This window comes from Trichoderma ghanense (genome assembly GCF_004382785.1).
Source record: "Trichoderma ghanense strain CCMA-1212 chromosome Unknown scaffold_23, whole genome shotgun sequence".
In the NCBI taxonomy this organism is placed as follows: domain Eukaryota; kingdom Fungi; phylum Ascomycota; class Sordariomycetes; order Hypocreales; family Hypocreaceae; genus Trichoderma; species Trichoderma ghanense.
This window is the reverse complement of record NW_027395686.1, coordinates 136939-150639: the sequence shown is the minus strand read 5'-3', so window position 1 is coordinate 150639 and position 13701 is coordinate 136939. Positions and strand designations below refer to the sequence as shown.

Genomic DNA, 13701 nt, shown 5'->3' with positions numbered 1-13701 from the left:
GAGACGAGACTCAGTTGGAACATGCTTGTATTTCCGTTCGAACCCAGTCCCTCGCACATGCCAATGCGCTTCCCTAAGTATCCAACGCCGGTTTAGTCTACAAAAGTTCTAGACAAGCATAAATGCGCCGTAACACCTGTAATATACCAAAAATCCCACCATATGTACTGCCATCATTCACTGTAAATCCCTAAAAGGCATACTCCTCCACATGCAGATAAATGCCCTGCGCCCCCGTCCCCTTGTGTACCGCCCGCTCATCGCTCAACCGACTCACGCAGTTCCGCGCCGCAGCCACAATCTCAGGTCCGCCGCAGACCACCACGGCAGTCTCGCCGCGGGCCGCCTCGACGGGCTGCCGGATGAGCTGCTCTATGTCGGGGCGGGAAGAGTATTCGCGGATGACGGGGAGGCTGGACGGGGCAAGCAGGGCCGTTGTCGAATTCTCTAGCGCTTCCTTTTCGGCACTGGTTTCGGCGTCGGCTTTGGCGTCGGGAGTATTGTTGCCGCAGCAGCAGGAGGACTTCTCGCCTTCGTTGGCGGATGCTTCTAGTTCGGAGCTGCTACTGCTGCTGTTGCTATTGCTGGCAGCGGAGGTGTGTGAGATGCTGGTGTCGTTGCGCGAGAGAGGGAGACCGTCCGTGCCGAGCGCAGAGTTGGTGATGGCAAGGTGGATGTTGACCGCGACGCCTTTCTGGGCCAGAACCTCGCCAGCCGCTCGTGCTCGCTGGACATAGTACTCCACCTCCTTGGATGTCCTGGCGATCAGCAGCACGTCAACGCTCTTGACGCATCCCACAAAGTCGGCCTGGGCTGCGGCCTCGAGCAGCGGCAGAGTGAAGCTTGCTCCCGTCGATGCGCCAATGAGAACCATGGTCTCGTAAATATCCCATCGAGGGGGCGCGCCAAACGGACCATAAACGAAGCCAGTCAGAGCGCCCTCGGGATTCTTAGAGGCGTAGTCGTGGATGCGCTTGGAGAAGCCCTTGTGCTTGCGCAGGATCAGCTGGATGCTGTTGCAGCAGCACGTCCCCTTGAGCTTGCGCGCACAGGCAATCGTGTACGGGTGCGCCTCGAGGGGCCCGAGGCGCGGAAGCCACAGGTAGACATGCTGGCCGGCGGTCCAGTTGAAATGCACGTCCTTGATGGTGACGACGGTGGTCGCATTTCCCACCGCCCGCGCCAGGATCTGGTGGCCTACTCGCCGTCGCCCCTGACACGCTGACCCGCCGGCCTTGACCTGCAGGTTCTGCCACAACAGCAGCGCCCATCGAGCGACACGGTCAAAGACGACAAACGAGACGGCCAGCCAGAAGAGGAAGCGGGCGTTTCTGGGAATGTGCCAATACACGAGCACCAACATGACGACGGACGAGGCAACGTGCTGCAGCACCCACAGCTCGTAGGCCATCCGTCGTATCGGCACGAAGCCGACGACGACGTTCCACAGCAGGATGCCCCAGGCGCCCAGGCCGTACTTGACCATGGTCATCATGTCCAGCTCGTCCTGCAGGATGCCGCCGCGCACCCACTCGGTCCAGAAGTTGAAGCCGTGGACGGTGCAGGTGACGAACATTGTGCGCGCCACCCAGCGGTGCAGCCAGTTGAGCCGCTCGTGGCTGGTGCCGATGAGGAAGCCGATGATGTTGACCTTGCTGGACAGCAGGAAGAGCATCGGCAGCTGCGTGAGCGTGACCCAGGCGTTGCGGTAGGCGAGTCGCTCATAGAAGTTGATGTCGTGGATGATGGAGTGCCAGGTCATGAAGTAGATGATGACGGCCCAGTAGCAGAGCAGCACCAGGACGCGGCCCAGAGGAGGAGGCGTGAGCCAGGTGAAGTGGCGGATGGAGACGAAGAACTGAGGATGCTTTATTTCGCGGACCAAGGCGGTTGCGGTGGCCCAGGACTGGCTGAGGAAGCCATCTGGACGGGTGGGATCAGCCGTTGACTGGCTGCGAGCGGCTTTGAGTCTGTGATGAAGTCAGTTGGAGCTGTGTAGGAGAAGTGACGATGGCATCAACGCACCTTTTGACAGCACCGACGTAGTTGATGCCTCGAAACACCATGAGGGATCCCACCACCGTCGCCGCAATGTACCAGTAGGCGCGGGCAAGGCGGTGGTTGGTGTTTGCGTCGACGCCGGTCATGCCATCGCCGCTCATGTCCATGCCGCCCATATCCATGCCGCTGTCCATGTCGTCCATGGCGAAGAAGTTGACGATGTTGCGTCTGAATGTGTCTATTGAGTGCGGGCGGGTACAAGTTGATAGTGGGACACAGCCAATGGGTGTTTGCGTGAGTAGGTAAGAAGAGACCAGGCTCCCTTAGCCGCGCATTGTTCTCCTCCTTTCCTCGTCCCGGTAAGTGATAAAAGGCGCCCTCGCCGGTGTTGAACTTGTTGTGTGTGTAAAAAGCGTCGATACCGGTTGCCGTGTTTCCGGGTGACGGACAGATATGGACAGAACCCGAGCAAGTTGATTATGAGCAGGTTTGTCTGAGGCGGAGGGGAATTATCAATAACTCGCTCACGGAGAATGTGGGGGGATGTTGGATGGTTTCGGCTTCTCTTGGCCGGGTTTTGCTTGCGGGCGGGATGCGACGGTACCTGTAAGCGGCTGACCAGGGAGGCGGTTGGTGGAGGCTGATGCTTAAAATACGCGAGAGGCTAAAAAGAAGGACAAGACGAGCATGAAGAAGCTGGTGAAGAAGTTGGTGATATGATGATGATGATGATGAGGGTGAAGAGGAAGAGTTTCAGCCTCTGGTGGTTTTGCTAGTGGAGGAAGTCGCAGGCGATCCATTAATGGTTCGCACGTTTCAAATGTTCGAGGTGCCACGAGGGCAGCCGCAAGTCGAGGAGCCACCTGCCGTTCTTCCGTGAGAAGAGAGAAGGTACCTGTCAAGAAGTACCGGGGAAGGAACCTGCAGTTGAAATTCAATGCTTCCACCGTCATAGCATGATGATATTGCTCTACCTTGCCCTCCGGTTGCATCTGCGCGCCATCTGGTGTACTCCCATACCATCCAGCGCCGCTTCCAGCTGCAAAAACGCTTGAGAATAAACTTGCTCAAATGCTCTCAGATGGGTAGCACCGGCGCGTCTGATTGGCTGCATTCGTGCCCAGTCCCTGTGCTAGCCTTGCCGCCAACTCGGGAGCCGGGAATCCTAAAGCCACTCGTTTCTTTTTCTCGATCTAAGAGAATCATGCAACAACTGCAGGTCATCAAGGTATTACGGCAATACGGCAATGCCCTGGAATCTGTCCAAGATGCTGCCTCGAATGGTGTTGGTTTGACGGCATATCGAATCTCTTTGATGTCAACTGTGTTGTCTCTGTTCAGTTGTGATGGCAACCAACGTCTGTATCCAATCTCCCTGTTTGCTCATCTTCCCTCGTATTACAGGCACAACCATACCTTATCCCGTCTTGCCCCTCGTCTCACCCGTTTGAAATACTTGTAGGAGCAACAACAAAACAAGACGCCGTAATCTTGCTCAACACCATCCAAGCTACCGTTTCAATCTTGCTGCCCCCTGCTCGCCCACAGCTGCCCGCCTTGGGTCGTTGCTCCAAAGTGGCGCCAGCCCCCTTCTAGCGCTGGTGGAGCGTGCAGGTCTCTGAAGGGTCCTCTGTAGCTGCTGGAAGCGGCTGCTATAAAGCTTGAGCACGGTGACAGCCTCGCCATCCCGTGGCTCAACTGATCTTCCCCCTCCAGCCTCTTCCCACTCCTCCAACCCTTTGACTCTTGTCAACATCTATTAACTCTGAATAACTCTTCCCTCACGACTTCCCCCACCAAATCCAACCCCCAGCCATCATCATGCGTGCCTCGTCCGTCCTCCCCGCCATTCTCTCCCTGGCCTCCCTCTCGCAGGCCCATTTCCTCATGAACTACCCCGAGTCCATCGGCTTCAGCGACGACGACGAGGGCACGTCCCCCTGCGGCAGCTTCACCCCCGACCTGTCCTCCGGCTCCAGCCAGCTCGTCGACTTCCACGTCGGCGGCGACTCGCTGGCCATGCGCAGCACCCACCCGCAGACCAACTGGCTGTTCCGCGTCACCCTCGACGGCTCGGCCAAGTCCGACTGGCAGCAAATCTTCCCCATCGTCCAGCAGAGCGGCCTGGGCAACTTTTGCGAGCCTCAGATCACGCTGCCGTCGAGCTTTGAGGGCAAGAAGGGCGTCATTGGCGTCGTGGCCGATGGTCCCGACGGTCTTCTGTACCAGGTATGTGAAGATTTGATCCCTGCTCGACTCCCTGCAAGACGCATGAGCTAATCGGATCGCAGTGCATTGCCGCCAACTTCGTCTCCGGATCCATCGACCCCCCCTCTGCCTGCAAGAACGCCTCCGTCACCGCCTCCTTTGTCAACGACTCCAAGCTCTCGGCCCTCGTGTCCGGCAGCGTCTCTGGCGGCTCCAGCAGCAACAGCACCGGCTCTTCTTCCACTTCTACCGGCCCCTCGAGCACCCAGAGCACTGCTGCTGCTGCCAGCACCTCCAACGCTGCCGTTGCCCTGCGTGCATCGTCCGTTTCCGGCGTCAGCCTGGGCGGCGCCCTGACTGCACTGACCATGTTCCTGGCTGGTGGTGCTTTGATGATCTAAGTCTTTGAGCAATAGGGATGGAATGGGTCGGAGATGGAGAAAAAATTGGGACTTGTCTTCTTCATAATTCTTTTAGGGGCGTCATATAACGATGTCATTTGATACGAGAGCATGCATGCATGTCATGGGCGTTTGATATAATGGAATGATTCTTTGTTATGATGAACCGAACACGCATCTGTCGAGTGGTTTGCGTGAATGCTTTCCCTTCAAGTTTTCTCCATTGCCGTCTCCTCTCATTCAGCGTCTTTCAATGGACGAGTATTATATCTGGATCAATGCAACCCATCACTGTAACCCGCAGCAACACCAAGATGTCCATCACCACCACCACGAATCCCGTCCTCCCTCGCGCCTCCACGTGCATCTGCTAATTACCCGCCAAACCATGTCCAGCAAATCGGCTGCATCTCCTTCTTACGCCTCCTTCTCCACCCGTCCCTCTTCTCCACCATTCGCGTCTGTCCACCGCCCTCCGACTCGCGGCTGGTGTCTAGACGTTCTCGTCACCGCAAACACCACTACTAGCTGCTACCTCTACCAAGCAATCTTCGATATCAATTGACGGAGCATCGCAACAATGCCGTGATCAATCGGCCTTTTGCTGTCTGTGTCGGAGCTGGAAGGATGCAATGCCTTGAGTTTGGCGAATATTCACAGCAATTGACCGCGTAATTCCGCCATCTAACACGCCGTACGATTCAACCTCCATTCGTTTATGCGCCCTTGTTACTGAGATATATGACATTGGATTCATGCCTCTCACCTACCAATGTTGCGCTCCTTTTTTCGATTGAGGTATCACGACAGCTCAATTCTCTTACTTCGAGCCGAGTTCCGCAGTGGAGGGTCCGGAGGTTCTTGTTCTCCCCTGGGACCATCTATATCGCCATGGCATATCAACAAGAACAGCCTCCTTCAGAAGGAGGCATGTTCACGACAGAAGATGATTTCTTTGAGTATCCTCTATTTCCCTCTCAATCTGCTATATCTTCAAAGCCAGATACGGCAATCCTGAACGCGGCGAAAGACGTCGCCATCACACAGGCGCTCTCGCTGCTCTCCGCTGGCATCTTCGCCCTCTATATCAACAGACGCTTCATCAGATCTCGGCTACCGCCATGGCTGAGGCCCTTCGCTAACGAAACTGCTCCCGAAGGCACGAAGCGCCGCCTCTGCTCAATCTGGGCCATCCTGCTGCTTCTCATCAGCACCGCAGGGCTCGTACTCTCCTTTGTCCCCGTCTTGCTGAGCCCGACCCGCTACCTGTACCTCTGGGAGGCGGTCCCCTGGGCCTCAGCCCTCTCCATCACCATCTTGGATCGCCCGGCCAAGACTCCAAAGCTTTTGTTGGTCCAGTTCACGGGAATACTCGGCGCCAGCACCGCCATGTACGCCGTCCGGTTCCTGGATCGCTCTCTTTACGGCATCGACCGCTTTCGACTCGCCAGGATGGCCCTCTCCGGCCTGGCCATGGTCCTCATTGGCATGATGCCTCTCCGGGAGCCCAGCTGGGGCAACAGAGACATTGGCCAGTCCCGCGGCAAGCCTTCACGTACCCTTCGCAGCCCCGAAGACGACCTGAGCCTGTTCCGCTTCTGGTCAATGAGCTGGGTCAACCCCCTGGCCATGCTCTGCCGCAAGCGCGAGATCGCAGAGGACGACGTCTGGCAGCTGCCCTTTGAGTTCCAGCACTTGCGCCTGTTCATGGCCTTCCGCGAACTCCAGGGTAAGCTCCTCCCGTGCTTGATCCGGGCCAATGGCTTGGACTTGACGATTGCGACGCTGCTGGCCGTGTCCGAGAGGGTGGCCGAGGTGTCCAACATCCGGTTGACGAGCCGGCTGTACAATGCGCTGGACTCGAGGAACCCGGATGATGCCGTCTTTTGGGGCCTGGTGATGCTGGTCCTCGATTGTGCTCGCCAGCTGTGCAAGACGACGTCTTCGTGGTACTCTCGCAAGGCGTATGAGCGGTCTCGCGGGGAGGCTTTCATTGCGCTCTTCGGCAAGCTTCTGACGCGCGCAGTTCCGGGCTCGGATGTGACGGAAAAGGGCGCCGACGAACCAGGTGCTCATCCAGTGGACGGGAAGCCCAGGACCTGGTTGGGTAGGATGCTATGGAGGAAGCCCAGCACCCCTAGACACAGCTCCAAGCCGCTCCCTGGATCGGCTTCCAACGCCAAAGTCGTCAACCTGGTGCGGGGAGACACGTACGAGATTTCGCAGCGGTTCTGGGAATTCCCCAAGCTCATCTCCCAGCCCATCAAGGTCGTGGTCACCATGTACTACCTCATCGACATCATGGGCTGGCCGTCTGCCATTGGCGTCGGCCTGATGCTCGTCTTCCTTTTCGTCAACTCAGTGCTCGTCGGCAAGCTGATCACGCTCGAACGGCAACGAACGTCCATCTCCGACAAACGCGCCCAGGCAGTCTCCCACTTTGTCGAGGCCAGCCGTCCCCTCAAGCTCAACGGCTGGACCGCCACCTGGAGTGCCCGGATCATGGAGTTCCGGGGCTTGGAAATGGCCAAGCGGCTGAGCATTGCCTACGTGTCTGCTGCCGTTTCCACCGTCAGCGTCGCCGGCGGGACGACGTATCCGTTGGCCAGCATCGCCTTGTACACGCTCATTCTTCGGCAGGGGCTGCCGAACGATGTGATTTGGCCGTCGCTGCAGCTGTTTTCCCAGCTGGAGATGAGTGTCAAGGAGGCCTTTGATCTCATCTCGGCGTACTGGAAGGCCACCATCCCCATCGAGCGAGTCAACAAGTATATGGCCGAGCCCGATAGAGAAAATATCTCTAGTAGCCCTAGCAGCGCTACGGAGATCGAGTTCCGCAATGCCTCCTTTTCCTGGCCCTCCACCGACAAGCGTGTCCTCCGGAATCTCAACTTCAAATTCACAAAGGGCCTCACCGTCATTCGAGGAAAAGTCGGCTCTGGAAAGTCGAGCCTGTTGCTCGCCGCCCTCAACGAGATGGAACTTCACGAAGGCGACCTCATCAGGCCCGACGTCCCCGTGGCTTATACCCAGCAGCTACCATGGCTGCAGAACAAGACGATCCGAGAAAACATTGTCTTCCACCAGCCGTTTGACTCGGCAAGGTACCAACGGGTCCTTCATGCATGCGCCCTCCTACCTGACCTTGCCTCGCTCCCTGACGGCGACCAGACCAAGCTCGAAGAAGGCGGCATTGGTCTTTCCGGAGGCCAAAAGGCGCGTGTTTCCCTTGCCAGGGCCGTGTACAGCCAGTGCAGGATCATGTTGTTGGACGACCCGCTGGCTGCTCTGGACCACGACACAGCGAGTGCAATTGTTCGTCGCTTTCTCCAGGGTCCCCTTGCCGAGGGCCGTACCATCGTGCTGGTGACGCACCGCGATGATCTCGTTCTCCGGATTGCCGACAAGGTGATTGATCTGGCCGATGGTAAGGCAACTGTGCTTTCAGAAGAGCAAATCAAGATCGAACTCGAGCATCCGTACCACGACAACGGAAAGACGACCCACGATGACTCCGAGACAGCCCACGACATCTCTTCCGAGGACGTCGCCGTACTTAAAGATGCCCCCGAAGAACCAGCAAAGACAGGAAGCGTACCGCTGAGTGTATATAAAGAATACATTCTGGCCGGGGGTTGGCACCTCTGGGTCCTCCTCGGCTTCTCCTACGGCGCCTCCCGGGTATGCGACATATCACGAGCCCGCCTCCTCGAAGCCTGGGGCTCCAGCTCAGCTCAAGTCGGCACAGAGAACGCACGCTGGGGCCTCCTCCCCACGCCAGACACGCATCCCCTCCCCTGGCTCCTCGTCCTCGCCGGTCTCTCAGCATGCCAAATCGCGGCCTACGCCGCAGCCCAGCTCCTCCTTGCGCAGATCAGCGTCAGGGCAGCGCAGGGCCTATTCAAGACCGCCATCGAAAAGGTCAGCAGGGCGACGTTCCGGTACCACGACACCACGCCGACGGGCCAGCTTAAGAACAGGCTCATCGCGGACATGGGCATGGTGGACGGCGGCATCGTCGCGCCCCTCGAGTCGTTCGTTTACAACCTCATTGCCCTCGTTCTAAGTCTACTAGCCATCGCCTCCCACCAGCCCACGCTGCTCATCATCCTCGCCGCCGTGGCAGCCCTCTTCGTGCACTTCTTCCGCATCTACGTCCCCGTGTCGCGCTGCCTGCGCCGCATGGAAATGCGCTACCTGACCCCCATCATCGCCAACATCGGCGTCATGCAAGACGGCCTCATCACCATCCGCGCGCTGCGCGTCGAGCAGCACTTCCAGGATCGCCACCTCGACGCCGTCGACGACTTCCAGAAGCAGGACCACTTCTTCTGGAGCATGGCCTTCTGGCTGGATTTTAGGCTCAGTCTGAGTTCTGTTTTGACGCGCACCGTGCTGATCTTGTTCATGGTGTGGCGCGGGACGAGCGCGAGCGCGGTGGGCTTCGTGTTGACGCAGACGACGATTGCGATGGCGGCCGTGCAGCAGCTCTGCGAGCGGTTTGCACAGCTGCAGCTCGATGCCGTGTCCTTGGAGCGAGTGAATATGCTAAAGGAAATTCCCGAGGAACCAACTGGTGGAGAGGAGCCCCCTGAAGACTGGCCGAGGCCATGCGACGACGTCAAGTTTGAGCACCTGTCGTTCAAATACGACACCCATCTGCCCTGCGTGCTGGATGACGTCTCGTTCGAAATCCCAGGCGGCTCGACGTGCGCCGTCCTCGGACGTACAGGGTCCGGCAAATCGACCATTGCCAACGCCCTCCTCATGACACAGGCCCCCCACGAGGGAACCCTCAAAATTGGCAGCGTCGACCTCTCCCGCATCAACCGAACATCTCTCCGCAACCGCATCACATTCATTCAGCAGGACCCCATCCTCTTCCCCGGCACCCTCCGCGACAACATCGATCCCAGCGCATCCTTTTCCGAAAAGGCCTGCCAGGAAGCCATAGCCCGCGTCCTGGGGGGTTCGTTTAGTATCACCACGCAGATCGACGCCGCGGGCAAGAACCTCAGCCAGGGACAGCGTCAACTGGTGGGCATCACGCGTGCTGTGCTGAGGAGGAGCGGATTGGTGATTCTGGATGAGGCGACGGCGTCGATTGATCGTAGGACGGCGGCGACGGTGCAGCGCATCTTGAGGGAGGAATTGAGGGAGAGCACGGTGGTGACGATTGCGCATCGGCTGGAGGCTGTGGAGGATGCGCAGTGGTGCTTGAGGTTGGAGGGGGGGAGGGTGGTTGGGTGTGGGCCTGCGGGAGGGGGGTGAAGAATAGGGGGGAGGGCGATGATTGACTTGGATGTATATGATGAGTAATTGGGATACTTGGAGGCGTGGATTGGTGGATATACGGATGGATGATGAATGATTGAGTGTTGAATGATGTATAAGGCATTAATTTATTGGCTAGATTAGACAAGAGTTGGATACATAGAGTGTGGAAGCATGGTTGGATATCTTGCAAGACTATAGATCACACCATCACCGGCTTTCCTGCCTTGACCCGATTGCCCAGACCTCGTGTGAAGCCCATGTATGGCGCATTGATAGGACTGTCGCCAGTATAAATGAAGGTGTCGTAAAGGAAGCCGCCAAAGAGGCAGCCCAAGAATGGTGCAACAACCGGAACCTATCCAGTATTAGTATCAGCTCAGAAAAGGGGATGAACATCCACATACCCAGAAGTAATAGTCGCCCGCCGTCCAGACTTGGTGCCCATAGCCCACCGCATAAGTCATGATCCGAGGACCCAAATCCCTCGCAGGGTTGACCGCGTAGCCAGTATTGGAGCCGAAGCAAGCCCCGATCCCATAGAAAACAAAGAACAAGCCCAGCGGAAGAAGATTCCCAGCACCAATGTTTCCGTCGTCTTGAAGGGCATACAGGCAGAAGAGTAGAATTGCGCTGCCGGTGAACTCGTCAAAGAATTGCCCCGACTTTGTCAAGAACGTGGCTGGGTACGTGCAGAAGATGCCTGCGGTGGACGTGCTCAAGCCAACTGTTCTCATGCCGGGGCCTCCCTCGTACACGTCAATGGCGGACTTGTAGTTCCCGTATACTATAAGGGAGGCTATCATTGCGCCGAGGAGCTGAGCGAGGGCATAGACTGGGAGTTTCTTCCATGGGAATCTGCGGAAGACGCAGTTGGCGAGGGTGACGGCTGGGTTTAGGTGGGCGCCGGATACACCACTGCAGTAGACCCCTAGCATCAGACCTAGGCTTGCTCATGTAGTTAGCATCACTGGGATGTGTAAGAGAGGGAGACAACATACGCCCATCCCCAGTTGATGGTTTGCCAGTCTCCCTTGGCTCCTTGTCCGAGCATGACTTGTGCTATAGATCCGTCGCCGAACAAGACGAGGATCATGGTTCCGAAGAACTCGGAGAACGGCTCTCGCATGAGTTTTCGGAACTTGAACCAGGTAGTGGTTTGCTCCTCGGACACGACGACCTCCACTATGACTTGCTGGTCTTTGATGGGAGACATGTCCTGACAATTCTTCAGATCGTCCTTTGCATGCTGAATGTGCTCGAGGTGGCTCATGTCGACGGTCATGTGGTTGTGGTATTGTGGCTCGATACTTGTCGTCTACTGAAGAGGAAGAACAACAGATTTATGGATTTAACCTTCGAGCTCTTGAGTTGAAGGCTGTTATAGAGAGGCTTCAAAAGCATATATACACGAGAGACTGAGGCCCGGAGGATAGCTTCCTGCTGCTGAGCCTACTCAATCGCCAACCTAGGGAAGCACGGGGCTCCAGGGTCTGGTCTCTTCCAGGGCAAAGCTCATGGGATTTCAAAGTGCGAATATGTCATTTACCAGATGCAGCTGAGCAACTGCGGCTGGCTTTCAGTGTCGAGCTGGCGTCCAGATAGTCACTGTGCCACTCTAATGTGGTAGGTCTGCTGTCGGATTCGAAGCAGGGTTGCCAACACGGGAGGCTCCAGACTGTCATGGTGACCAGAAAGTGAAAGTCTGGATCCTCCACCTGAACTTCAGCTTTTGTTGCTTCCACTAGTCAAAGCGAAGCGAATCAACCATGGCACGCCACAATGCAAGGGGTTCTCAGCCATGAGCCGTTACGCGCCTTGGCTGCCAAAAAAAAAAAAAAAATGTCAATATTTCGCCCAAATATCCCGACAACGTGCATACCGAAATAAAACCAAGCAGGGAGAACTTGCTTGACCTCTTTCGCGAAACAAGTCTGATGCCCGCGAAGCGTTTATAGGGGCCTAAGCGAAGCTGCTGCGCGGAAAGCGCGAGGGCGGCTTTAGCGCCTATCAGTCGCAGATAATTAATGTTACGCCCCGCCCTCTTTGCGATCATCATCACCATCATCATTAAGAGCCTTATTATTAACTAATATGTAAAAAAAGTTGCAAAAAGATGCCTCATATAGGATTTAAACGCTTAACCTTCTGGCTGCTTTTATAATATAGAAGGCCCTCTTCCTTCTGCTAATCGCGTTTATAAGCATAGTAAAAGAGGTAACGCCTTTATACCTGCAATCGCTCCTGCTAAGCGCTATCACAGCCGCGCTTAGAACTAACTAGCATACAGCACTAGCTGCATATAGAGGTAATCTTATTATAAGAGAAGACAGCTAGAACACTAAAAAGGCAAAAACTCTCTGCATATTAGCTTTAACACACTGCAGGCTAGATTAATTAACCTAGTTACCTGGCTTATAATGCTTAGCCTTTATGCAGATAAGAAGGCTTAAAGCCTCTTTTTTAACTGCTTTTATAAAAGTTAAGCGCCTTACTGTAAGGCAGTATTATTACTTTAGCTATTTTAACTAATATCTTATATACAGAGGGCAGATGTATATATAATTAGTAATAATAACTAAAGGCTGCCACCCCCCTTAAACTACTACACTAATCCTAATACTAACGTCTGGCTTATGTTAAAAGGGTATAAGATATAATAGCTTATAAGGCATAGGTTATAGAAGGCAAGGGTTAAAGGAAGGCATTATAGCAGCAGTGCTTAAGCATTAAAAGCTAAAAGAAGAGCATTAAAAGGCATTAAAGGAAGAGCGTTAGAGGGCATTAAAGGAAGGGGAACACATTTATGCTACTATTTAAAAGCTTCTTTAAGCTATAAATAGCAGCAGAACGCATATATTAAATAAAGGCGCATTATAGTTAAATATATTAAAAGAAGAGATAAATAAAGCTGCTATTTTATCTTCTTCTTCTTCTCCCTTTAATATTACTATTATCTCTGCTATTTACCTTATGCTTAGGATCCTTATTATTATGCCTCTTAAGAAAGCTAACCTTAAAGGCAAGCCTAAGGGTAAAGCTATTGCTATACTTAAGGCCACTTCTTCTAGAATAGTTATATATCTCGCTTTATCTCTTTCTATTACTTAACACTAACTTTCTCTTTTAAAAAAAGTTAAAGAAGAAGCTAACTGCAGCTATAATAGCAGCAGCAGCAGTAATAGCAGCAGTAGCAGCTGCCTTATAAGATCCTCCTTATAAGAATTATATTAAGAGCCTTATTATAAGAAAGAAGGCAACTTCCCTTAATTAATGTGTGGATTTAAAGGGTAACTTTAAGTGCTATAAGCTCTGCTAGGAGGGCAGCTATATATGCTATTTATAGTATGCTCCTTTCCCTCCCTTTTTAATAAACTATCCCTACTAACTATATATAATAGCTATTATTAGCTCCTGCCTTTTATTTAAAGACTTAATTATGCTATTAATAATTAAGATAAGAAGGTATATCTTTTAACTTCTAGCTTTTTATACTTATACTAATAACTAAGCAGGTAATAAAGTAATATTATGCAGCCCTTTAACTTATATTTAATATGCTTAATAATAATAATCTAGCGCTTAAATTTAATAATAAGGATAATAAAGATAGAAATAGAGATAATAGTAATAAAGTAAGCTATAAGGAGGCTTATAAGGCTTAGAAGACTATAGCTAAGTATATCTTCTATAAGTAAGCGCTAGCACTAAAAATAAAAAATAGTGTTATTATTATTATACTTACTATTACTGCTATTATTAGTCTTTATATAAGCTATAAAAAGAGAGAGGATAGAATTTAAGAAGTTAATAATTT

At 53.8% G+C, this 13701-nt stretch overlaps 4 protein-coding genes across 4 annotated transcripts; 2 read left to right on the top strand and 2 right to left on the bottom strand.

Annotated features, from left to right (window-relative positions):
• Positions 1 to 190: 190 nt before the first annotated feature.
• Positions 191 to 2204, bottom strand: CCMA1212_010232 (Ferric/cupric reductase transmembrane component 7; the record flags this gene model as incomplete). The annotated part of the gene is made up of 2 exons (XM_073707284.1): positions 191 to 1970; positions 2026 to 2204. The coding sequence occupies 2 exons, from the start codon at positions 2202 to 2204 to the stop codon at positions 191 to 193; spliced, it is 1959 nt and encodes a 652-aa protein (XP_073554205.1).
• A 1610-nt stretch (positions 2205 to 3814) lies between these two features.
• Positions 3815 to 4610, top strand: CCMA1212_010231 (uncharacterized protein; the record flags this gene model as incomplete). Its single annotated transcript, XM_073707283.1, has 2 exons — positions 3815 to 4230; positions 4293 to 4610. Exons 1-2 carry the CDS (start codon positions 3823 to 3825, stop codon positions 4608 to 4610), a joined length of 726 nt encoding a protein of 241 aa, XP_073554208.1. The 5' UTR covers positions 3815 to 3822.
• An 891-nt stretch (positions 4611 to 5501) lies between these two features.
• Positions 5502 to 9881, top strand: CCMA1212_010230 (ATP-dependent bile acid permease; the record flags this gene model as incomplete). Its single annotated transcript, XM_073707282.1, has 1 exon — positions 5502 to 9881. One exon carries the CDS (start codon positions 5502 to 5504, stop codon positions 9879 to 9881), a length of 4380 nt encoding a protein of 1459 aa, XP_073554207.1.
• A 205-nt stretch (positions 9882 to 10086) lies between these two features.
• Positions 10087 to 11169, bottom strand: CCMA1212_010229 (uncharacterized protein; the record flags this gene model as incomplete). The annotated part of the gene is made up of 3 exons (XM_073707281.1): positions 10087 to 10242; positions 10292 to 10832; positions 10886 to 11169. The coding sequence occupies 3 exons, from the start codon at positions 11167 to 11169 to the stop codon at positions 10087 to 10089; spliced, it is 981 nt and encodes a 326-aa protein (XP_073554241.1).
• Positions 11170 to 13701: the final 2532 nt, after the last annotated feature.